The sequence below is a fragment of the Saprolegnia parasitica genome (genome assembly GCF_000151545.1).
Source record: "Saprolegnia parasitica CBS 223.65 unplaced genomic scaffold supercont2.5, whole genome shotgun sequence".
Lineage (NCBI taxonomy): Eukaryota > Oomycota > Saprolegniomycetes > Saprolegniales > Saprolegniaceae > Saprolegnia > Saprolegnia parasitica.
Window position 1 is genome coordinate 1,072,191 of NW_012156399.1, and position 21,572 is coordinate 1,093,762.

Consider the following 21,572-nt stretch of genomic DNA (forward strand, 5'->3'; position numbering starts at 1 on the left):
TGTTTTAGTACACGCGCATCGCATTCGTTTCATTCACAGCGGTTACAGTGCAAGCGAATTACCGGTAGCTTCCCTACCAAGCTTGCTGGAAATCCTTCTTCCAAGCTTGGGGATATCCTTCTTTTCGATATTTAAGCGGTCTCATAAACACCCTCAATCCGTTAACAACCTGGCTCGAATAGTTATTGTACCCTCGGGGAGATTAACCTGTAACATAACTAAGTGAGTTTGTTTCATGAGAATTAAAGGTTAATATCCCGTCTCATCCTGTCTCATGCGGTTATCATCTTCTTCCCACACGGATTTATTTTCTCTGTATCGAAAAAAAACCACGGTACCATCGGCCTTTTGCTTTAAAATTATTACGATACACATCGGATAGATCGGCTACCCCTAGGTGACGATGGATCATCCGGAACATTAAAATACTTTACAGACGAAGAAGCGGACAATCCTGTGCATGTGCGCAGACAGCAGCTCGCGACGACACAGTCCTGCCGCTACCACACGCGTGACCATCTGCGAGGTACCGGTATGGTAGCCGCTGAGATTTCATTGGACACATCGCACTGCTCGAGCGCCTTGGATGGTAGACGACTTGGGTCAGCGTGGCAGAGATCAGGCCGGTACTGTATTACTCGTCAAACGGGCGCCTAACGATCAAGTCCAAGCTGGAGAGAATGGCGCCAGCATGTCCTTGGACCGACACTTTGGCTCGTTGGCGCGAAAGTCCATGACCACGGTCACGTATCCGTAATTCGTGTCTGGAATCCGGTAAATTCGCTCAAAACATACATGAAATAGTGTACTATATTTGCTGCAGGTTAAACAACAAAAATGGGTTTAATGCCCACGCGACCGCAGCGCTCTCGGAGAGCATTCCGATAGTACCTCCATCCATGCAGGGCATTGAGCAGTGTCCCCGGTACCTGCTGTGTACAGATGAAGGTGACGGAGCTCTGCCTAGCAGAAGCGATGGGCATCTCTACTTCAAACGCATCCTCTTCGGCTTTACACTATTTCAAGAGCGCAACCGGACTGCTCGCAGACTGCAACATGGACGCAAGCCTCGTGACTGCGCTTCGCGGCTTGGACAAGCCGACGCAGAAGCTCCTGCGCAACGTCGTGCATCTCCAGCCGGTCCAAGAACTCCTCCTCACCTTCCTCCGCGACACCTCGCGGTCTTTCGAAGACTGGATCTGGGACCCGAAGACGCGCGAGGTGCTTGGCCGCGTCGAAGCGTCGGCCGAGCCGCCTGCCGCAGCGCCAACGGCGGCCCACTCCAAGTTCAATCAGTTCTTCGCCGATGCGCTCCTTGAGCAGCGCGAGAGCATCGACATGAATGAGCTCTTGGAAGCCGCTGAGGCGGAGAAGACGCTCGCCAAGGAGCGCTTTGCCCGCAAGGAGTTTGCGAACGCCATGTCCAAGTACAAGACAATTGCCGACAAGGTCAAGCCCCACATCGCGATGAGCGACGGCCTCTGCGACTTGTACGTGGCGTGTTGCGCCAACGTAGCCGTCTGCGCGGTCAAGGTGCAGCATTGGCACCTCGTGCGGGACTATGCCCACGCCGCGCTGGCCGTGACCAAGGACCATGCGAAGGCTTGGTACTGCCTCGCCAAGTTCCACGTGCACGAAAAGTGCTTCAACGATGCGCTCGACGCTCTCCAGCACGCCATCACGTTGAACCCAAATGATCGCGCGCTTCTGCAACTGCAAGCCGAGATTCCGGCCATCGAAGCCAAGGTTCGCAGCCAGCTCGAGGCCGACCAAGCCCTCTTGCGGAAGCGCGCCGAAGCTGACTTGCTCGCCAAGGAGGAGGCAGCCAAGCGAGACGCCGAGCGCGTGGCCTCTGTGACGCGCTTCGTCGCACTGCCGCAGCCCCACGCCACACTCGGCGCCATCAGCCGCCTGAATGAGTTTGTGCAGCGGTCGCGCGTGACGGTACATCGGTCTGCTCTCCTTCCGTCTATTCAATGACGAGGCTCGTAGCTTGGCATCGAGTCGATCAAGATCACGGAAGGGCCGCCGCAGCGATTCCAGTGCACAATGAAGAACCTCACGCAGAACGAGGATGTGCTTGGTGTCGGCGAGGGGCTCAGCAAGCAAGAAGCCAAGGAGAACGCGGCCAAGGCAGCGGTGCTACAGATGTGGCAGCACCGGGCGTCGACGGGGACACTTCACGACGACGACAAGGCCTTCCTCGCGACGCACCCCCACATCCTGCACACATGGTCGTTGGACCCGCCGCTTGACGGAGGCGCCACGCCGGTCGTCGAGAAGACGTACACCTGCGCCATCTACCCCACGCCCAACGACGCGATGCAGGCGCCCAACATGCTCCTGAACCAGTACACGGCGCAGGGCAAGATGCACGTACGTCGCAGCCGTCGTCCGAGTGGATGCTGATATGTACGATGGTAGTTTGAGTACACGGTCGAAGACTTGTCCAAGCGCGACGCCAGCGACTTTGTCGTCTCGGGCGTTCTCAACGGGCGATGCGTCGCGACGGCCCGCGGTCCCTCCAAGAAACGCGCCAAGCTCGAGGTCGCCGAGCAAGCGCTCGCGATCGCGTACCGCGAGAGCCGCGAAGCGTTCCCAGACCAAGAGGACCCGTACGTCGGGTACCGTTAGGCGCTCGACGTGTATACGCCACCAGACTTCTTCATATACGGGTCGTGCTATGTGTGTTCCAGAGGCCTTGACGAGCATCCTTGACCTCCCAGCGCTTTGGCTTGCAGATCGCATGGCGTCACATGCAAGATACTGTGCTGTCTGCGACACATGGTGGCCCAGCTTCAAGTCGCTGCCGAGGCCGCCCATGCCACCGTCATACCTCGCATCCTCCTTGCAGATAGGCTCTATGCATATCCTACCAAGACCATCGCAGGCTTCGTCCGTGGGTCGTGGCTCCCAGCATCGTCTTCACCGAGCGCATCTTCCTGCGACGTTGGTCCTCGGGTGATCTTCCATGGACTTCCTTCCTCCATGACGTCGTCGGTACCTCGCTTCCTCCATGTACTCGGTCCTTGCTTGCAGGTCACCATGGTCATGGCAGCGCTTCCGGGGCAATGGCGTCCCACGTCGTCGCGGTCGCTCTCGAACCTTCCACGGGCAATTGCCGACTGGGCGGCCGGCAAGGAAAGATCCCTGACGAACATTCGAGACGGCGTTTCGGCGTGTATCCGGTCGTCCGGATACGTAACCACCCCCCGTGTGATTGGCCGGTTGGTTTCACTGGCGTGGAGTCTACGAATCCGTACATCGTACATTCTACGTGGCCGCGTTTTAGCTCTGTGTTTGTATAGTGGAATGGACGGAATGTACTGTACCTCGTCCGCAATGTACGCGGTCGGCCAACCGCAACCACAGTTCACTTTTCCATTTGCCCCAAATAGAAGCCGCCATCATGTTGCGCACGACCAGCAAGGTGCTCAAGCCCGCCCGCGCCAGCCGCGCCTTCTCGGCCGCCTCGGGCAACGAGGTCATCGGCATCGATCTCGGCACGACCAACTCGTGCGTCGCCGTCATGGAGGGCAAGAGCCCGCGTGTCATTGAGAACTCGGAGGGCTCGCGCACGACGCCGTCGGTGGTCGCGATCCTCGAGAACGGCGAGCGCCTCGTGGGCATGCCCGCCAAGCGCCAGGCCGTCACCAACCCCACCAACACGCTCTACGCCGTCAAGCGCCTCATTGGCCGCAAGTTCAGCGACAAGGAAACGCAGGAAGTCTCCAAGGTCGTCTCGTACAACATCGTCGCCGGCACCAACGGCCAGGACGCCTGGGTCGAGGCCCAGGGCCAGAAGTACTCGCCCTCGCAGATCGGCTCGATGGTCCTCACCAAGATGAAGGAGACGGCCGACGGCTTCCTCGGCAAGACGATCACGCAGGCGGTCGTCACGGTCCCTGCCTACTTCAACGACTCGCAGCGCCAGGCCACTAAGGACGCGGGCAAGATTGCCGGCCTTGACGTGCTCCGTATTATCAACGAGCCCACGGCCGCTGCCTTGGCCTACGGTATGGACAAGGCCGACGGCAAGGTCATCGCTGTCTTTGATTTGGGTGGTGGTACCTTCGATGTCTCCATCCTTGAAATCTCGGGCGGTGTCTTTGAGGTCAAGTCGACCAACGGTGACACGCTTTTGGGCGGTGAGGATTTCGATGAGGAGCTCCTCCGCTTCCTCGTCGGCGAGTTCAAGCGCGAGTCGGGCATCGACCTCAGCGGTGATGTCCTTGCCATGCAGCGCCTCCGCGAAGCTGCCGAGAAGGCCAAGCGTGAGCTTGATGGTCTTGCCCAGACGGACGTCTCGCTTCCGTTCATCACGGCCGATGCCACGGGCCCTAAGCACTTGAACATCAAGATCACGCGCGCCCAGTTTGAGAAGCTTGTCGGCCACCTCATCGAGCGCACCTTGAACCCGTGCAAGAAGTGCGTCAAGGACGCTGGCGTCTCGAAGGAGGAGATCAACGAGGTCATCTTGGTCGGTGGCATGTCGCGCATGCCCAAGGTGCAGCAGTCGGTCGAAGACTTCTTTGGCAAGCGCCCTCGAAGGGTGTGAACCCCGATGAGGTCGTCGCCATGGGCGCCGCCATCCAGGGCGGTGTGCTCCGCGGTGACGTCAAGGACATCTTGCTCCTCGATGTCACGCCGCTCTCGCTCGGCATTGAGACGCTTGGCGGTGTCTTCACCAAGCTCATTCCCCGCAACACGACGATCCCGACCAAGAAGTCGCAGGTCTTCTCGACGGCGTCGGACAACCAGACGCAGGTCGGCATCAAGGTCCTCCAGGGCGAGCGTGAAATGGCCGCTGACAACAAGTCGCTCGGCAACTTCGACCTCCAGAACATCCCGCCGGCCCCGCGCGGTATCCCCCAGATCGAAGTCAGCTTCGACATTGACGCCAACGGCATCGTGAACGTCTCGGCCCGCGACAAGGCCACGGGCAAGGAGCAGTCGATTGTCATCCAGTCGTCGGGCGGCCTCTCGGAGGACGAGATTGAGCGCATGGTCCGTGAGGCCGAGCTCAACGCCGAGGCCGATGCCAAGCGCAAGGAGCTCATTGAAGTCAAGAACGAAGCCGACTCGCTCGTCTACAACGCCGAGAAGACGCTCTCGGAGCACGAGTCGAAGCTCGACGCTGCCCTCGTCGAATCGGTCAAGGCCTCGATGCAGGCTGTCCGCGACGCCATTGAGAAGGACGACGCTGCCACGATCAAGGCTGCCCTCGAGGACATGCAGAAGGCCAGCATGAAGATTGGCGAGGCCATCTACAAGCAGGGCAACGCTGACGGCGCCGCCTCGGAGGAGGAGAAGAAGGAGGACGTCCACGACGCCGAGTTCAAGGACAAGAAGCCCTAAACACGTAGTCGATTTTTAAAGTGCAGCAATAGAGAAGGATGTATAGACTGTCGGCGCCATTGTAGCGACGAGCCTGGTACGCCGCTCTCAGCTAGCTGCCATGATACTATTGATTAAAGAGAGGTCGAGAAATTGCGGAATCAAAAATCTTATTGCTGAGGAAGAGGATTACGTGAGAATGTCGGCGCCCGAGTCGGTGATAAGGATCGTGTGCTCGAACTGCACCGAGCGTCCTTCGTCGGCCGTCGAGACGGTCCAGTCGTCGTCCCAGTAGACAATCTAGTCGACGTATTAGTGTTGGAGAGAGTCGCAGCCATGGGACCTCGTTGGAGCCTTCGCAAAGCGCGGGCTCGATCGTAAAGGCCATGCCCGGCAGCATCTCGCCACGCTCCGTGTTGGGGTAGTGCAAAATGAAGGGCAGCGTGTGGAACTGCTGGCCAATGCCGTGGCCGCAAAACTCGTGCACGACCGAGAACCCCTCGGCCTTGCTCAGGTTGTGGATGTGGGCGCCAATGGCCGAGAAGGGCACGCCCGGCTTGCAGAGCTCGATCGCCTCGAGGAGCGCTTGCTGCGTCGTGGCGACGAGCTTCTTGCCGGCGTCGTCGACGGTGCCGACGAGGAACGTCGCCGACGTGTCGCCGTGGAAGCCGTTGAGGTACACGGAAATGTCGAGGTTGACGATATCGCCATCAAGGAGCGCGCGACTATGAGCCCCATTGAGTCGCGTCAAGGCAGCTCGGTAGAGGTATAGTGTACCTGTCGGGAATGCCATGCACGACGACCTCGTTCACAGACGTGCAGATGGACTTGGGAAAGTGACCATAGTTCATCGGCGAAGGGTACGCGTTGCGGCGGAGCACCTCTTCGTGCACTTGGCGATCGATCTCTTCGGTGGTCTGGCCGACCTCGACGAGGCTGCCAGCGTAGGCCAAGATGTCCTTGGCGAGTGCGCACGCGTCGCGGAGGCGCAGCTGCTGGTCCTTGTCCAGGATCGGGATGTAGCGCGTGAACGGTGGCATCTCGCCCGACGCGGCGTACGGCGGCCGCTGGATGTGCGCGGGGATGCTGCGCACCGGCGACACGACGCCCTTCTCGACGGCCGCGCGGGTCGCGAAGGCGCGGGCGTGGCGCTGAAGCTGGCGGAACATGGCAGATTGCAAACTGCGAGTTTTGACCAATCCCAAAAATCCACATCCAGAGCCCTCTCATTGGGTGCTTCGAGGCCCGTGGTGGCCTCTCGAACAACGCACGTGTGGTATTTTGACCAATCAAACGCAGTTGACTTTTGTCCAATCTCACGGCGCACAGGTAAACACTCTTGTCTGATTCGTGGAAAATGACCAATCAAAGGCGGGTGCGACGGGAAGATTGGGAATGGCGACCGCCCAGCGCCGACCAAATAGGATAAGTCGATAAGATTATGGAGATTTGGGCGATGGCTTCAACGCGTGCTTCCGGCGCCGAGGACGTCGCTGCGATGGGAGGAAGCGGCTAAGGCGCTTGAGCTTGTCGAGATGCCACACGTGCCACCTAGAGAAAGCAGGCGTCGTCGTGGCGAGGTTGTGGCGGCACTTCCTTATGTACCTTTTTCGAACCCGGCGAAATCGTGTCTGGTGCTGGCGCAAGAGCTCCTTGGGGGCACGTGGAGGCACGAGTTGATCTACGCAAGTCGAGATGAGACGTTCAGCGCCGCACGACGTCGTGCGAACTCCGTTGTCGGCGAGCACGCCGCCTGTCACCTTCTAGTCCGTCTGTGAGACGTCGTTGCAGCAACGTGGTAGCGCACACGTACCGCAGCCGCCCACGGCGGTGTGGCTGGCCGCACGATCTCGTGTTTGCTACTAGTACGCACAGACACGTCAGGAGGGCTGGCCGTTGGTCGTGACGCCTACAAGGTCATAGCCGACGCTTCGCACTTGTCCCAGTCGCCGACGTTCTATTGAGAGGCCGCATGAGACCACCCGTGCGCGACTTGGGACGTACCGCCGTTGCGTCAAGCGGCGTCGTCATCAGCGGATGACTAAAGTGCAGGAGCTGCTCGGCCACGACGAGCGCTTCGAGGTCCATATCTCGGAATGATTGAAATCTGGGTTGCGATCTTTTTCAAAAACTACCGAAGCAGCAATTAATTTCTCTTTAAAATTTATACTCGTCGACGCGTTTTTACTCGACCTGGAAGACGATCGACTGGAGCGCGGGCTTGCGGTTGTCGCCGACGTGCTCGATGGCGTAGTCGAACTTGACGTTCATGAGGCGCTGGTTGTCGTTGCGGCGCACGACAGCGATCGTGCCACGGATGACGTCGCCGGCGCAGACCTGCGTGGGCGGGCAGAGCGCAAAGGCCTGCTGGCCCCAGTGCGTCGGCTCGACGAACGGCGACGTCGTGAGCGTCACGGGCGTGTGCGCCGGGTTCTCCTTGGAGCCCTTGAAGTCGACGTCGAACCAGCCGCCAATCGCGCCAAAGCGCGTCGTGCTGCCGATCGTGAACGAAAACTCCGAGAAGACGGACGCAACGTCCTCGATCGTGCACTTGTTCAAGTCGAGCGACTTGATCGTGACTTCTTCGCCAATGACGTCGCTCGGGTTGAGCTCGAGCCACTGCGAGGTGTAGAGCGAGTAGAGCTCCTGCTCCTTGCGGAACGCGTTGCCGAGGCACGAGTAGTCGACGCCCCACTGCTCCTTGGTCTCCGAGACGAACATGGTCCAGTCGTCCATCGCGCTCGAGAACTCGCTGAAGCGCTTGAGCGCCGTCTGCTCGAGGCCCAAGGGCGCAATGTACATCTGAGCGTGCGACGGGTACAAGGCACCGCCCGGCTTGAGCCAGCGGTCGCGGGCGACGATGACCGAGTCGAACATGGACTCGCGGAGGAGGAAGTAGCCCATCCACTCCGAGATGATGATGTCGACCTGCTCCGGGAGCTGGATGTCTTCAACCTTGGACTGGATGACCGTGATGATGTGGTCCTGCTTGTTGGCAGCGATCACAGCGCGTGCTTGCACAGCCATGTCCGTGGCTTCGACGGCGTACACCTTGCGGGCGCCGGCCTGCGCGGCCCAGATCGACAAGATACCGCTGCCCGTGCCCACGTCGAGCACGACCTTGTCCTTGAACGAGTCGATGTTCTCGAAGATCGCTTCGCGGTACCGCTGCATGCGCAAGTGGTCCGTGAGCATCTGCTTCTGGTGGTAGATGAAGCCATAGGTGCAGAAGTAGTTGGCAAAGTCCGAGCTCTTCTCCCAAGCGGTCTTGGCTTCGGGCGTAAAGTCAGCGGGGGCGCTCATCGTCAAGAGGTTGGTTGGCTTGCGGCAAGCTTGGGGAATGACAAGATCACCAGTAAATGGCGATATTTACTTCTAGAGGTTTGACCCATCGAGTCTTCAAGGTTGTGGGCTTCAACCACGCAAGATCTATTCGCGGCATCTCACGCGTTAGAGAGTCTCATTCGGCATTCTCTGCCGAAAACAGTCGGTTAACCGGTATATATATGCCGAATTTCAAGTATAAATGGCAAGTGCCACAATTACGATCGCTCCCATGTCGAAGCGCAAGCGACCGGCCGAGGATGTGAGCCGCCTCGAGCACGAAGCCATGATGGCCGACTACACGACGTGGTCCTCGTCGGGCGCTGTGCTGGTGACCGAAGAAGAGGCGGCGCTGCGATCGCAGCACCAGTTCCTACGCGACGACGAGACCGACGCTGTCACCGGCGCCACCGACTGGCGCGTGCGCATGGCTGTGCGCTACTACCAGAAGCTCTATAAAGAGTATGCGCTCGGCGACTTCAGCCGATATACCGAAGGTAAGGTTGGCCTGCGCTGGCGAACAGAGGCCGAGGTTGTGCGCGGCAAGGGCCAGTTTATCTGCGGCAACAAGCGCTGCGACGCGACCGAGGAGCTCAAGAGCTACGAAGTGCTCTTCGCGTACGTCGAGCAAGGCGCCAAGAAGGAGTGTCTCGTCAAGCTCCGTGTATGCCCACCCTGTGCGGCCCAGCTCTTCTACAAGAAGGCGGCAAAGAAGGCCAAAAAAGCCAAGAAACACAAGGCCGAGCACGCGTCGCTCTGCTAATATCGGTATACTCTCGACGTCCATGCAAATAGCATCACACGCCTCGCTGGTTGTTGAATTGGAACGTCTGCTTCTTGGCAGTGCCGAGGAACTTCTTCTGCAGCGCTTGCATCTCTTCCACCTGTTGGCGCAACAGATAGTTTTCCTTCTTGAGGTCGATGTGCGCGGCAAAGGTGGTTGTCGAGCTCAGTCGGCTCTGGTACTGCGCGAGCTCCGCCTGCAGCGACTCGACGTGGTCGCGCAGCTGCTGATTGTCGCCTATCAGAACGTAGTAGGACGGAGCATTTGAGACACAGCGTGTACGCAGGAGCTGCTTGTTGCGCGCTAACGTGGGCCGCATTGCACTGTCCAGCGCCTCTTGGCTGATCGCCGGTGTAACCTCAACCTTGATGCTTTGGGTTTGGTCGACTTTCGGCGACTCCCGGAGCTGGTTGATCTCGGCTCGCGCCTCGTGCAGCTCCTGCACGACGCGATCCATCTGTGCAGCGTGTCACTAGCGTGCACTGTAGCGTTGCGCCATCGCACCTGGCGCTCTTTTTCCTCAAGGGTACGGTACAGCGCCGCATGCTCGTTCTCAAATGCCAGCTTTTGCGCTCTAAGGGCTTCAATCTGCTCTAGAAATGTCTACTTGCATGTGAATTAAGGTGCAATGCAGCAGGATCTAGTACGCACCCCTTCCCTCTTCGTCAGCTTCTCGATCGTGTCGGCCATGCGGAGGCACTCGCCCTCGGCATGGGCGTGGGCATCCAGCGCCTTGGCAATCGTGTCCGCATCTTGGTTGCTGCGGGCGTCGGCCTTGGCGACATTGGCTGCCACCGCCGCTTGGAGCTCGTCGCGCTCGCGCGTGACGTCGGTGACGAGCCGCTGCGTGGCACTGAGATTGAACTCGAGGTTGTAGTTGGCGGCCTCGAGCTCGTGCACGCGGGCCTCGAGGGTCGCGACCTTGGTGGTGCTATCGGTCGCCACCGCCTACGATAGGAGACTGGAACAGGCGCGCAGCAGAGCTTGAATATATGCTACGGGCGAGCGTTGGAGGCGCTCAATCTCGTTTTCAAGCTCCAAGACGCGCTTGGAGAGGTCGACCCCCTGCCCCATCGAGAGAGGGAATGCCTGGACGTGGTACGATGATGCTAGCGCGGTGAAGCTGTACCATACCTTTTGCGACAACGTCTTCTTCATCTCGGCGTTCTCATCCAGCGTCTTCTGCAGCAGCTCCAGCGTCCGAACATGCTTGGAGCGCAACTGCTCGGTGGTTCGGTCCATGGCGGCAATGACAATGCACTAGTTGCACGCAACTTTTACACGCCGACCAGGCGTGCAGGGCAATGTACCCTACAAAAGACGTTTATTTGCCTCGGTGTATGCACCTACGCATACTTCAACGGTGCTGGAGTCGCCAATGTCCGCAAGCCCTGCGCTGGTGTCGAGGGCGCTCGGCGTAGCGTTGCGTGTGTCTAGCCTTGTCATGTGGCGGATCTATTTTTAGAAACCGCACCTGGACCTAGGTGGAAAGCGCACCTGTCTCTGTTTTTCGTCCAATCGATGCCTGGGAACCACGGCTTTCGTAACGTGTTTTGACCAATCAAAAACGGCGAGGCGCAGCCGAGGAAAGGACTGGTAACAAGACGAAGCGCGATGACCAAGTCCAAGAACCAGAAGAAGCAGCGCGACTCGTCCGTGCGCGGCTCGACCAAGATCTCCAAGAAGGCTGCCAAGGGCGGCGCCAAGAAGAACGCCGCCAAGGCCACGCAGGTGGTCGTCGCAGCCGCCAAGGGCGGCAAGAAGGCCGGCCTCTCGGCCATGCAGGAGCAGATGAAGCGCCGCTTGGAGGGCGGCAAGTTCCGCATGCTCAACGAGCAGCTCTACACGACGACGGGCGGCGAGGCCTTTGAAGAGTTCCAGGCCGAGCCCGAGCTCTTCGACACGGTGCGTCATTCTCGTGCGCATGTCGCTTGATCGACTTGTGCGCATTAGTACCACGAGGGCTTCCGGGAGATGGCCGAGAAGTGGCCGCTGAACCCGCTCGATACGTTCATCAACTACGTCAAGTATGGATATTGCATCCAGCTTGCATGCGAAGGCTCACTCGGACGTCGGCTAGGGCGCACCCGAAGGCGGTGGTCGCCGACTTTGGCTGCGGCGACGCGCGCCTCGCCGCGTCTGTGCCCAACACGGTGCACTCGTTCGACCTCGTCTCGCGCAACCCGGCGGTCACGGCCTGCAACATCGCCAACGTGCGAACCCTCGTGTTCTAACCAGAGTACTGATTTGCGGTGGTAGGTGCCGTTGCCAGACGAGTCGGTGGACGTTGCTGTCTACTGCTTGGCGCTCATGGGCACGACGCTGGTCGAGTACCTCTTGGAAGGTCGCCGTGTGCTCAAGCCCAACGGCGTCATGAAGGTACCAACATCTTGGTGGTATGGGATTCACGCAGCAGCGATAGATCGCCGAGGTCAAGAGCCGCATGGAGACGCCGTCGCTCGGGATTCCGGGCTTTGTCAAGAAGATGACGGACCTCGGCTTCGACCTCAAGCACAAGGACGAGTCCAACAAGATGTTTGTGACGTTTGAGTTTCTCAAGACGAAGCGGACGCCCAAGGCCAACGTCCAGATCGAGATGAAGGCGTGCGAGTACAAGCGCCGGTAGATAAGACATAAGTATGAAGACGCTTGGTATTCCGCGCGCGCATGTCGTATGGACTAGATGCGCAGCTGGTACTGGCCCGCACGCGTGACGTAGCGAACCCACTTGGTCGTCTGGTACGAGCTCTTCTCAAACACCTTGAGGAAGCGCACGTGGAGGCCCGACGCCGTGAACATGGGCACTTGGAACTCGACCTGGATCGGGGGCCGCGACCACGACTTCTCCTTCGTACCCTTCATGATCTCGACCTCGGCGTCCAGCATGCGCTCCAGCGTGCCCTGGAACTTGCGGATCTTCCACACGATTGCATGGTGCTCGGGCGCGTGCTTGGCGCTAGAGTGGATTGTATCAATGTATCATCAATGCATCGACACACGTACGTTCCGATGGGCACGGTGATCTTGCAGCGCGCCGTGTTTTGCGGCACGGGGATCTTGATGACGAGGTTCGTCGCAAAGAGGCGCGCGCTAAACGTCGCTGCAATCTACAGAACTGTGAGTCCTCCGTAGACGCCTCTTGGATGACGCGCCTTGAGCGAGACGGCCATGCGCGTCGACGAGCCTTCTTGGTACGCCGGCATGATCTTGAAGGGCAAGTTGATGTTCTCCGTGACACGGTACCTAGACGACCTTAGACTAGCCCTCTCCAGAAGAAGCGTACTTCATGAGCTCAAACTCGCCGTCCGGCGGCACAAACGTGATCGTGCGGTCAGCGTCAAACTTGCCAAGGCGCACGCAGCGGTGGAACGTGCAGTCATCAATCTACACGCGAGTTAAGCGATTCCCTTACGAATGAGGAAGCGGCCGACCTCGACTTCCTTCTGGGCGCGCTTTTGGCCCGCGGCCTTTGGCGCCGCGTCGCCCTTTTGCATCGTGAGCTTGTCGTTGAGGCCGAGCTAGCGGAAATCTCAGCGTCCAGGAGAGTATATCGAACGCACCTTGCACTCTGGCATGCCTGTGAGCATCGTCTTCATAACGACTTGGCCGACGACTTCGTTGCGAAGCACGGCGCCTAAACACGTACTATAAGATGGCGCAGCGATGGCTTGACAGATGGACCGTTCGAGGACATGAGGAGGTTGACGCTCTCAAAGACATCCAAGTACACTTCGTTGCGCTTGTACTTGATGCCCTCACGACGCCTACGTAGCTCAACGATGCGTCGTGTTTGCAGCATATTGCATGACGCACCAGTCGATGGCACCGGTGATTTGCGACGTCAACTGGCCGGGCTGCGCCGTCGACGTGGCGGCGTCCGCCTACGCTCTTAAGATGAGCGGCGAAATGAGGTCGACTAGGACGCACCGACATGGAGCCGAGGTTGATGTACATCTTGAGCACGTCCGACGAGCAGTTTTGCGGGTATCCATAGTCCATCGTCTCTACCATGGGTTTGTTGACGTCGGCAATGTAGTGACATGGCCTCGTCGTACCGTCGAGGAGCTCGTACACGAGCGTAAAGTTGTTGCGGATGCTTTCCTGCGCGATGCATGAGGCGGGGCGAGCCTCGCATGTATCGTTACCTCGTTGTACTTTTTGCCCATGTAGTCTTGGAAGATGCCATTGAGGTTGGTGAGGAACTGGAACACGAGCGCTACACCGCATGATATGACGCCATGTTGCCGCACGGTTCGCACCGATGTTGATGTTGGCCCGGGAGACCGCGACGAGGTACAGATTCTCGTGGCGCGTGTAGAGGAACGAGCAGCCGTCGATCGACTTGATGGGCGGGAGCGACCCGGTCTCCTTGGCGGCGATGACCTGGAGGCGGAAGGCGTCGGCCGCCCGGCGGCTCACGTCGTCGCGGTAGAGTCGGTTGAGCACGACTTCGCCCTTCTGCGAGATGAGGAAGAGCCCGCTGATCATAGGGGCGTCGTCGTCGTCGCTGGAAATCCACAAATGGCCTCGAAAACCGATGCGCCGAAACGACCGCCAAATTGCACTTGCACGTTGTATACCGCAAGATCGCGTCCGGATACCAAACGGCAGACCTCCGTGATATCCGGATGTCTTGCGATCTTCCTGATACATTGATACGAGATCACCATGCTAGATCACCGTGGGCAAACGACATGTTAAGGGTCGTTGCCGAGGAGCTACCAGATCTTAGCGACGTGGCTTTGAAGTAGCGACTGACCGTGCACTGGCCTACATCGAACGTGCTTGGCCTAAATCGAGGCTGAGCGAGAGCTGCGCTAGGACTATGATGGCACTATCCTTTTCCCCAATCTACTCGAGGCGAGTTCGAGTGCCCACGCTCACCGAGTGAGCTTTTGCGTGTTTGAAATGGTATATACGAACATAAGAAATGACGAGAGAAGGTGTCGTCTTCGGGTATCGCTCGGCTGAGCACCTTGGTTGAGGTGTTGTATATGCCATCTACCCGCGCTCGTGCCGACGCGGACAGTGTCTTCACGACGTAAGCTGTTGGGTACGAAGTGCGCAAACAACACTTTTTGATTCGTCAAGATGCAAGCAGGAGCGAGGTCAGAGCTTCATGGGGATAGCCTGCGCCAAGTACGGGAAGGGCCTCGCTCCGTCCCGCGCGTCCGAGACATCGATCGCGTACTGCCGCCACGTCTTGATGTCGAGGATGTACATGGTGCGTCGCCACTCGAACGAGAGGAGACCGGTGAGGACGGCGGAGGCGCGGTCAACGTAGTAGACACCGTCGACGATCCAGCCGTCCGTCGCGTAGTGGTACTTGGCCGTCGCGTAGAGCAGGTGCGAGTGCGCCGGCGCCGAAGCTGCGCGGGGTCGCAGCCATCGCTCGAGGAGGTACACGAGAACGACGGTGGCGGTCGTGCCGCCGACGATGCCCGCAAAGCGCCGCATGCGGCCGATCGCGACGACGCCGCTGCGACACTCGACCTGAAAGTCGACGGCCGAGACGTCACACGCGCGAGCGAGCGTGACGAGTGGTCGCACGGGAAGCAGAAACGTCCCAATCGCGAGGCCGGCCCAGACACCGAGGCTGGCCTCCATGCCATAGCGCGCCGTGTGCTGCTTGGTAACGAGCGAGAAGGCGTCGTTGAGGATGAAGACGAGCCACGTGATCTCTCCGGACGCCATGATGGTCGTGTACCACGCCGGCGTTGACGGCGCAAACGCGTAAAAGCCCACGACTTGGGTGAGGTCGAGCGTTGCGGTCGAGAGGAGGCAGATGGCGGTGGTGCCGCGCAGCAGCAGCAGCGGTCGTCCGATCCAGACGAGGCCGGCGACGCGGTTGATACAAAACATGTTGAGTCCCTCGATGGCCCCGCGGGCGCGCAAGGCGTAGACAACGACGAGCATCGCGACGGTGGCGAGGATAAAGGTGATGAAGAGGAGGAGACGCCGGCAGTAGTGCGAGACGTTGACTGGGACTTCCATGCCGTTCACGGCTTGCGTCGAGATGGTGTTGCGGCCAGAGAGAATTGTGAGTGCTTCGCCGGTATCGCCAACGAACGACACGACCTCGCGCACGCCGTGCACCCACTCGAAGAGGAAGAGCCAGCTATGAAAGGCAAACGAAGCCGACGACAAGAGGCTTTCTTGCAACAGCACCGTTCGGTTGGTGCGCCTGTCGCGAAGAAATTGCACGAGCTGCACTTGGCCCGCGAGCTGCGCTTGGATCCGAGCTGCGGGCGACTGCACGGCGGCGACAAGCGTCGTTGGCACCGAGCTGCGGACAAACGAGAGGCGCGCCGCGTAGCTGTCGGGGCAGGACGCGACGTTGACGGTCTCGGCGGCGCAGATGGCGGCTGGCGTCGGAAAGTCTGCCGCGAGCAGCGCCAGCACCACCATCGAGCTCGATGCGACGACCGAGTTGGAGACGCCAAGCGTGCACGCGCCCGCGGCCGTAAAGAACTCGAGGAGGTTGAGCGTGGCGGGGGATGGCATTGTCGGGCACGTGACGTCGCCGCCGACATACTCTGCACCGACCCACTTTAAGGGTATCGGACTGCCTTGGAGGCCGGCAGCGATCTCCCGGTACGCTGTAGCCGTCGCAACATCGGCGACGAAATGTGCCATGAGGGCTTCGGTCGAGGCCTTGTACCACGCGAGGAGCTCGCGGGGCGGCGCGACCCGCTGCATCGTGATGGTGCCAAAGGGCCCAAGGCGATCGCGGAGGAGGGAGAATCCCGGGTCCATTGGCGCTGGCAGTGTCCCGTTGGCGATGAGAAGCGCTTCGGGGGTCGTGTTGCGGTACAGGAACTGAGGACTCTGTCGAACCAACGAGCTCCCGACGGTGTGAGATGCATTGCTAGAGATGATGTAGAGGTCATTGGCGAGCGTCCAGTGCATCTTGAAGCTCGACTGCACCGACGTGTGGAGAGTGCCGTTGGAGCGCTTGAGCGTCAGCGGGTACTGCATCCCGAGCGCGTTCTCGATCGCAATCGTTTCGATCACGCCCAGCGTCTTGTAGTTTTGCCACTCGGTCGCAAAGACGGCGATGCCCATGCGCCGCCAGTAGGCCTCTTCCATCGCCAGCGACAACTTGTTGTCGGCCCGCACTTCTCGGACCCACGCTTGCCCGCGGGTTGTCGAGGCCAGGTACGAGAAGACTCCCGTCTCGAGGCTCGAGCCATAGCAATGCTGCCAGCGCGTCCAGTCGAGAACGTTGCGCAGAACCGACTCGAGGTACACGGCGCCGTTCGCAGTATGCCGCGCGCACGCGTCTTGGCGCGCTGCAGTCGCACCGAGCTCGTACGCCCTGTTGAAGTCCACGTAGCAGTAGCTCGTCGAGATGTACGCGATGAGGCACGGGTTCATGCGGCGAAGACCGGCAATGACACCCGCGAGCGAGTTGACGTGGCTCTGAAGCGACGAGGCGTAGACCACGAGCGGCGCCGACGCGAGCGGCGACGTCGCATTGTAGCTGTGCGCGTTGTCGCTAAACTGCGGCGCCGCCAGCTCGACGGCGTCCAATGCACCGGTGAACTGCAGCTGCCGGTTGAACCAGTTGGTCAAGTACGTCTGGTGGCCCGTCGCGTTGAAGGAGGCCCACCAAAAGTCGTTGGTCATCGCAGTCTCCGAGACATAAATGTACGTGTAGCTGCCAATAATCGAAAACACCACGTAGGCAAAGCCTCCGAGCGCCCGGACGTAGAAGCGGCGCATCGACAGCAGCGGCACCGACAACGACGCGAAGGGTAGGATCGGCCCATACGTCGCGCGTAGTGTGTCGAAGCGCAGGACGCACCAGAGCTTGAGGTCGAGGCGCACGCCGCCGCCACAGGGTACGAGCCCCGACAAGACGCTTGTGACGACGTCGTCGTGCCACAACTCCGAGTGCACTTTGCTCAAAAACACCTCGGCGGCCGCGGGCACGAGCACATGCGGCCGCCACGCGCGGTGCACGCGTGCCGTCGGCCCGGTGCAGAGGCGCTGGACGGCCATCGCCGCCGGGATGCAGCCCATATTGATGCCGAGGAGAGCGAGTAGGCGCGGAAGAGACCCGATCGCGACACTGCCAATGGCGCACGTGACCTGCAGCCCGAGCCGGTTTTGCGTGCAGTCGGGTGCGACAACGACGCTGGCTTCGAACGGCGAAATCGCCTCCCATAGCACCATGCACGTCCACGCCAAGAAGGCGCTGAGAGGGCCGTACGACCGAACGTGACCGAAAGTTCGCAGCAGTGGCAAGCCGAAGTCGACCACGACGTATGTCATCCACGTCGCCTCGCTCGCAATGATCATCGTGCTTACGAGCGAGCGCGGCGCGTCTTGAAAGCCCGACTCGTTGCCGGGTAGGGACGCGTCGTCGACGAAGCGGACGCTGCTGGTGCTCAAAAGCACCAGCGCCGTGAGTCCTCGCACGAGGAGGAAGGGTCGACCGACCCAGACGCAGCCTATGAGGCGGTTGGCATGCAAGAGGTCCAAGGGCGAGACTTGCTTGCGCTGCGTCCAGCCAAACGTGAGCACGAGGACGCTCACAGCGGCGACGACCAAAGACGCGTACAGCGTGAGGTACCACATGTAGACGCACGCTTGTTGGGGCAGCTCCAGCGCGTTGGCCTCGAGCGGGGCCGTCGCGTAGCGCCGCGTGATGGTGGTGATCGCGCCGACGTCGCCCGACACGACGTACACCTCGCGGCGGCCGTAGAGCCATTCGTAGAGCATCACGAGCCCGAAGAAGCCCCACGGACTAGCATCGGCGAGCGCTTGGTGCAGCAGGATCGGGTCGGTGCCGTTGGCGGCAAACTGGTAGACGCTCACGTGCGTTGCTTTCAGCGCTTCCCAGACCGCACTGGTGCCGCTTGCGATGGGTAGCTGAGCAGCCGCTGCGACCGCCGGCTCAAGCACGCGGGCGCACGTGCTCGGTGACCCGCAGAGCGCGGCGATGGCGGCAGGTGACATGGCAGGCAGCAGAGAAAGGGCGAAGAGGACGCTGCGGCTCTCGAGCGAAACGCTAAGTGGCGCGGCACCGTCGCACGTGTCGTAAAACCCCATGGGCTCCTGCGGCAGTGCGTGCGCGGGTGCGGAGAAGCACATGGGACTGCCGGTATAGTAGATGTAGCCTCCGGTCCAGCTTGGCGGCACGGGATAGACTCTCGTCGTCTCGACCAAGGCGCGGAAGACCGCCGTGTCCTTGATGGTATTGAGGCGCGCCTCGTAGGCGGCGAGGTACGCCAGCAGCGCGCGAGGCTTGGGCAGCACGAAGACGTCCATCGAGGCGAGCGGCCCCAGCGCCAAATGCACAACGCGCAGGACCGGCGTCAAGGTCGCGACAGAGTTCATGTTGTACTCCCAGTTGGCTTTGATAGCATCCGAGGCGGCGTCGACACCCAAAAGCAGCGTGCACTGGAGGCTGTCGCCTGTCCAGAGGTCGTTCCAGAACCCGGCGTAGGCGTACACCGTCGACCAGAGCGCGAGGCCGCGGAATTGGCTCGGGACCGCGTACACGGTGACGCGCTGCGTCATGCCAAGCGCGTTCTGGATCGAGATCGTCTGCACGAGCCCCTGCTCGTAGTAGTTGGTGACCTGCGACTGCCACGTCGTGAGCCCAAACTGCCGCCACGTCGCGGCTTCGTCCTCGACGGCCAAGTCTTCTCGGCGGTGAAAGATGTCGGAAATGACTTTGCTCCCGCCCGGCAGCGCGGCCAGCGGATCGAAGATCGTTGCGTTCATCGGCAGCATGTACGGACTCGCGTTCAGGTCGTTCGCATCCGTGTTGCGCAAGAGCGCCTCCAAGTACACGGCGGCGTTCGCGGTGTACTGCGCGTCGCACTTGGCTTGCCGCCGCGCGTTGAGTGCCATGGAAAAGACCGGCGCAGGTCCACGTAACAGTACTGCGTAAAGAGGCGGATGTTGCTATCGAGGTTGTTGGCTCGCAGCGCCACGATCACAGTGGCGAGTGGGAGCGGTGCCAGTAGGAGCGACCGCGGCCGCGCTCGGCTCATCTGGATAAAGGTCGGATGCGACGTGTACGCCTTTGGCACTCGGAGGCTTGCAAGCGGCAGCTGCGAGCTCGCGTTGGTGCTGATGCTGATTTGTCTGTTGAAGTAGTCGCCGAGGAAGGTCTGGACGCCGCCGACGCTGAAGCCGGGCCACCAGTAGTCGTTGATCATCGCCGGTGTCACGAGAGCCACATACCACACACTGAGGCCGACGGTGAGAACGAGGTACGCAAAGGCGGCGAGCACGGCCTTGGAGATGCTGGGCGCCATCGCTTCGATCTATATTCGATGACGTGAGCGTCCAAGTTGCACTCAACGGACGATTCAAAGCGTCGGTTTCAAGCTCGAATGGGCGCCGCCGAGTCGTTTGGCGCGCGAACCAAGCTCCGGTCGTTTAGGATGCGGAGACATCGCCCTTACACATAAGTGTAGAGACACGCTGCTCCTGCGTCTCCACCTCGCGACGACCAAGCGCACCGAGCCGCTCGAGACGCACCTCCTCCATCGATACTTTGAACCGCACGACCCGGTACATAGCGGTGTATTGCCAGGTTCCTGGACTTCATTTCTGGACGCAGACGCGCCGAGGGTATGTGCCCATGGACGTCGCGCGCAGCGTGGCGTTCCAAATCGCCAAGACCTCGTCCCCCGCCCTCGAGGCGATGTTCGACGTGGACCAGTGCGTCCATATGCGTGCTGCGTCCACTGATCCCATGGGGATAGCAATGGATTCTTCCACTACAACGCATTTCTCTCGTTCGTGTGCCGCGACAAGCTGCACGTGGAGATGGACAAGCCCATCGGCATCGTTGGCGTCTATACGGTACGCCGCGATCGCACGTGTGTCGTCGTCGGCAGTTGGTGTAGGTCTCCAAAGGCCTCTGCGCTTTGAACGGCGCCGCCGTCACGGTCAAGCGCACGCAGCTGCAGTCGATCGAGATGGTTTGCCCAACGTGTGCGATGCGTACTAGTACTACTTGTCCGGTGCAGGTCGAGACCCTCTGCGACGCGATTGGCATTTTGGCCACCTTCTCGCACCCACGACTGCTCCAGTACATCCACAGCACGTGCTATGAGCAGACGTTCGTACTGTACCAAGCATGGACCGAAGCCACGTCGCTCAAGGCACGTCGACTCTAGCGCCTCTGCGATGCCGACTGTTTCGCCGTAGACCATTCTCTCGTCGTTTGGGCGCATGAGCGAGCCGACGATACGGCGCTACTTATCGCAGGTCATCGAGGCCATGGTCTATTTACACCGTGTCGGTATCGTGCACCGGTGTGAACTCTGCTCGTCGCGTTGGCGAGGCTTGTGAGCCGTCACCTAGGGACCTTCACGGTATGACGACGCGCGATCGACAGCAAGAGCGTTGTGTGAGCGTCGGTCATAGGCGAATCCATCTACATTGATCGCGATGGCAGCGTCCAAGTGGGGGTAACAACTGTACTCTTTGGTTCAAAGCGGTGGCATGCAAATGCCATAGGAATTTTACGCAGGGTGGCACTTGCGCACGGCCAGCGCCAACCTCCACAGCTTTCAAGACAGCCTCTACGATGTCTTTCGGGTTCAAACGCAGGTCGAATCGACTGGCTTCTTGATCCATGCCCATGGTAGCCGCCAGAGACCCGCGCCGACGCTCGGTCGTTCGGCACCAAGGCCGACGTCTGGTGCATCGGCCTCGTCGCCCTCGAGGTAGTGCGATGTCATCTGAGAGATTTGTACTAGTATGGAGGCGCTTCTTGCGTCTAGATGCTCTACGGCACGGCGCACCTCAACCGCGTCAACGCTGCCAACAGCGTGCGTCATCGATGGACACTATCCCTGGCTCATTCAATTGATGTGGTATGGGCTAGTCGCAGCCGCCGATTCCTCACCGCATCTCCCCCATGTTGCGCAAGTTCCTCGACGCATGTTTCGAGGCGCGTACTTCCTCCAATACCGAAGAGTCACACAGCTGGGCGTAGATGACTTCGCGGGAACGGCCCCGCGCGGACGAATTGCTAGCGTTCGCTTTTTTTCACATGGCCCCGGACCAAGACGCCGAATTCTTTGGCGCCACCAGCTCACTCGACATCACGATGAAGCGGCTTCAGGAGACAGCGCCGGAGCAATCACCTTTTACA

At 60.2% G+C, this 21,572-nt stretch overlaps 12 protein-coding genes across 12 annotated transcripts; 6 read left to right on the forward strand and 6 right to left on the reverse strand.

Annotated features, from left to right (window-relative positions):
• Positions 1–1,056: 1,056 nt before the first annotated feature.
• On the forward strand, positions 1,057–2,634 carry SPRG_02292 (hypothetical protein; the record flags this gene model as incomplete). The annotated part of the gene is made up of 3 exons (XM_012340838.1): positions 1,057–1,944; positions 1,993–2,376; positions 2,425–2,634. 3 exons carry the CDS (start codon positions 1,057–1,059, stop codon positions 2,632–2,634), a joined length of 1,482 nt encoding a protein of 493 aa, XP_012196228.1.
• A 12-nt stretch (positions 2,635–2,646) lies between these two features.
• SPRG_02293 (hypothetical protein) lies at positions 2,647–3,127 on the forward strand (the record flags this gene model as incomplete). Its single annotated transcript, XM_012340839.1, has 1 exon — positions 2,647–3,127. A coding segment is annotated over exon 1 (342 nt), but the record flags the coding sequence as incomplete, so codon positions are not given.
• Positions 3,128–3,409: 282 nt separating this feature from the next.
• On the forward strand, positions 3,410–5,358 carry SPRG_02294 (chaperone dnaK; the record flags this gene model as incomplete). Its single annotated transcript, XM_012340840.1, has 2 exons — positions 3,410–4,552; positions 4,597–5,358. 2 exons carry the CDS (start codon positions 3,410–3,412, stop codon positions 5,356–5,358), a joined length of 1,905 nt encoding a protein of 634 aa, XP_012196230.1.
• Positions 5,359–5,492: 134 nt separating this feature from the next.
• On the reverse strand, positions 5,493–6,514 carry SPRG_02295 (methionine aminopeptidase). Its single transcript, XM_012340841.1, has 3 exons — positions 6,115–6,514; positions 5,681–6,062; positions 5,493–5,637 (listed from the first exon to the last, which is right to left on the reverse strand). The coding sequence occupies exons 1-3, from the start codon at positions 6,504–6,506 to the stop codon at positions 5,527–5,529; spliced, it is 885 nt and encodes a 294-aa protein (XP_012196231.1). The 5' UTR covers positions 6,507–6,514; the 3' UTR covers positions 5,493–5,526.
• Positions 6,515–6,776: 262 nt separating this feature from the next.
• On the reverse strand, positions 6,777–7,448 carry SPRG_02296 (hypothetical protein; the record flags this gene model as incomplete). Its single annotated transcript, XM_012340842.1, has 5 exons — positions 7,342–7,448; positions 7,251–7,294; positions 7,151–7,196; positions 6,943–7,100; positions 6,777–6,888 (listed from the first exon to the last, which is right to left on the reverse strand). Exons 1-5 carry the CDS (start codon positions 7,423–7,425, stop codon positions 6,777–6,779), a joined length of 444 nt encoding a protein of 147 aa, XP_012196232.1. The 5' UTR covers positions 7,426–7,448.
• Positions 7,449–7,469: 21 nt separating this feature from the next.
• SPRG_02297 (hypothetical protein) lies at positions 7,470–8,683 on the reverse strand. The gene has a single exon (XM_012340843.1). It carries the CDS (start codon positions 8,638–8,640, stop codon positions 7,522–7,524), a length of 1,119 nt encoding a protein of 372 aa, XP_012196233.1. The 5' UTR covers positions 8,641–8,683; the 3' UTR covers positions 7,470–7,521.
• Positions 8,684–8,893: 210 nt separating this feature from the next.
• Positions 8,894–9,516, forward strand: SPRG_02298 (hypothetical protein; the record flags this gene model as incomplete). Its single annotated transcript, XM_012340844.1, has 1 exon — positions 8,894–9,516. The coding sequence occupies one exon, from the start codon at positions 8,894–8,896 to the stop codon at positions 9,422–9,424; it is 531 nt and encodes a 176-aa protein (XP_012196234.1). The 3' UTR covers positions 9,425–9,516.
• On the reverse strand, positions 9,427–10,687 carry SPRG_02299 (hypothetical protein; the record flags this gene model as incomplete). The annotated part of the gene is made up of 6 exons (XM_012340845.1): positions 9,427–9,682; positions 9,728–9,902; positions 9,950–10,048; positions 10,097–10,393; positions 10,445–10,534; positions 10,580–10,687. The coding sequence occupies 6 exons, from the start codon at positions 10,685–10,687 to the stop codon at positions 9,459–9,461; spliced, it is 993 nt and encodes a 330-aa protein (XP_012196235.1). The 3' UTR covers positions 9,427–9,458.
• Positions 10,688–11,019: 332 nt separating this feature from the next.
• Positions 11,020–12,107, forward strand: SPRG_02300 (hypothetical protein). The gene is made up of 5 exons (XM_012340846.1): positions 11,020–11,350; positions 11,399–11,472; positions 11,526–11,658; positions 11,705–11,824; positions 11,868–12,107. Exons 1-5 carry the CDS (start codon positions 11,060–11,062, stop codon positions 12,069–12,071), a joined length of 822 nt encoding a protein of 273 aa, XP_012196236.1. The 5' UTR covers positions 11,020–11,059; the 3' UTR covers positions 12,072–12,107.
• Positions 11,982–13,964, reverse strand: SPRG_02301 (hypothetical protein). Its single transcript, XM_012340847.1, has 12 exons — positions 13,705–13,964; positions 13,591–13,661; positions 13,501–13,546; positions 13,373–13,449; positions 13,259–13,326; positions 13,127–13,209; positions 13,006–13,079; positions 12,877–12,963; positions 12,729–12,829; positions 12,598–12,688; positions 12,449–12,552; positions 11,982–12,401 (listed from the first exon to the last, which is right to left on the reverse strand). Exons 1-12 carry the CDS (start codon positions 13,931–13,933, stop codon positions 12,125–12,127), a joined length of 1,308 nt encoding a protein of 435 aa, XP_012196237.1. The 5' UTR covers positions 13,934–13,964; the 3' UTR covers positions 11,982–12,124.
• A 586-nt stretch (positions 13,965–14,550) lies between these two features.
• Positions 14,551–19,749, reverse strand: SPRG_02302 (hypothetical protein). Its single transcript, XM_012340848.1, has 2 exons — positions 19,338–19,749; positions 14,551–19,284 (listed from the first exon to the last, which is right to left on the reverse strand). Exons 1-2 carry the CDS (start codon positions 19,717–19,719, stop codon positions 14,555–14,557), a joined length of 5,112 nt encoding a protein of 1,703 aa, XP_012196238.1. The 5' UTR covers positions 19,720–19,749; the 3' UTR covers positions 14,551–14,554.
• A 48-nt stretch (positions 19,750–19,797) lies between these two features.
• SPRG_22104 (STE/STE11 protein kinase) lies at positions 19,798–21,413 on the forward strand (the record flags this gene model as incomplete). Its single annotated transcript, XM_012340896.1, has 13 exons — positions 19,798–19,838; positions 19,882–19,978; positions 20,028–20,128; positions 20,173–20,272; positions 20,317–20,391; positions 20,440–20,574; positions 20,621–20,727; positions 20,777–20,787; positions 20,840–20,883; positions 20,933–21,013; positions 21,064–21,141; positions 21,199–21,246; positions 21,303–21,413. The coding sequence occupies 13 exons, from the start codon at positions 19,798–19,800 to the stop codon at positions 21,411–21,413; spliced, it is 1,029 nt and encodes a 342-aa protein (XP_012196286.1).
• Between the last annotated feature and the right edge of the window lie 159 nt (positions 21,414–21,572).

What these genes read in the sequence shown, in the direction of transcription:
- SPRG_02295 (XM_012340841.1), bottom strand. Translation starts at nt 6,506, where the DNA reads ATGTTCCGCCAGCTTCAGCGCCACGCCCGCGCCTTCGCGACCCGCGCG. An exon ending in GTGCATGGCATTCCCGACAG is followed by an intron (nt 6,063 to 6,114) that starts GTACACTATACC and finishes TGGGGCTCATAG; the next exon opens with TCGCGCGCTCCTTGATGGCG. An exon ending in TTTGCGAAGGCTCCAACGAG is followed by an intron (nt 5,638 to 5,680) that starts GTCCCATGGCTG and finishes TACGTCGACTAG; the next exon opens with ATTGTCTACTGGGACGACGA.
- SPRG_02297 (XM_012340843.1), bottom strand. Translation starts at nt 8,640, where the DNA reads ATGAGCGCCCCCGCTGACTTTACGCCCGAAGCCAAGACCGCTTGGGAG.
- SPRG_02300 (XM_012340846.1), top strand. Translation starts at nt 11,060, where the DNA reads ATGACCAAGTCCAAGAACCAGAAGAAGCAGCGCGACTCGTCCGTGCGC. An exon ending in ACGTTCATCAACTACGTCAA is followed by an intron (nt 11,473 to 11,525) that starts GTATGGATATTG and finishes GACGTCGGCTAG; the next exon opens with GGCGCACCCGAAGGCGGTGG. An exon ending in AGCCCAACGGCGTCATGAAG is followed by an intron (nt 11,825 to 11,867) that starts GTACCAACATCT and finishes CAGCAGCGATAG; the next exon opens with ATCGCCGAGGTCAAGAGCCG.
- SPRG_02301 (XM_012340847.1), bottom strand. Translation starts at nt 13,933, where the DNA reads ATGATCAGCGGGCTCTTCCTCATCTCGCAGAAGGGCGAAGTCGTGCTC. An exon ending in TGGGCAAAAAGTACAACGAG is followed by an intron (nt 13,547 to 13,590) that starts GTAACGATACAT and finishes TGCATCGCGCAG; the next exon opens with GAAAGCATCCGCAACAACTT. An exon ending in ATCACCGGTGCCATCGACTG is followed by an intron (nt 13,210 to 13,258) that starts GTGCGTCATGCA and finishes TGAGCTACGTAG; the next exon opens with GCGTCGTGAGGGCATCAAGT.
- SPRG_02302 (XM_012340848.1), bottom strand. Translation starts at nt 19,719, where the DNA reads ATGGCGCCCAGCATCTCCAAGGCCGTGCTCGCCGCCTTTGCGTACCTC. An exon ending in CCGCCTCTTTACGCAGTACT is followed by an intron (nt 19,285 to 19,337) that starts GTTACGTGGACC and finishes CGCGGCGGCAAG; the next exon opens with CCAAGTGCGACGCGCAGTAC.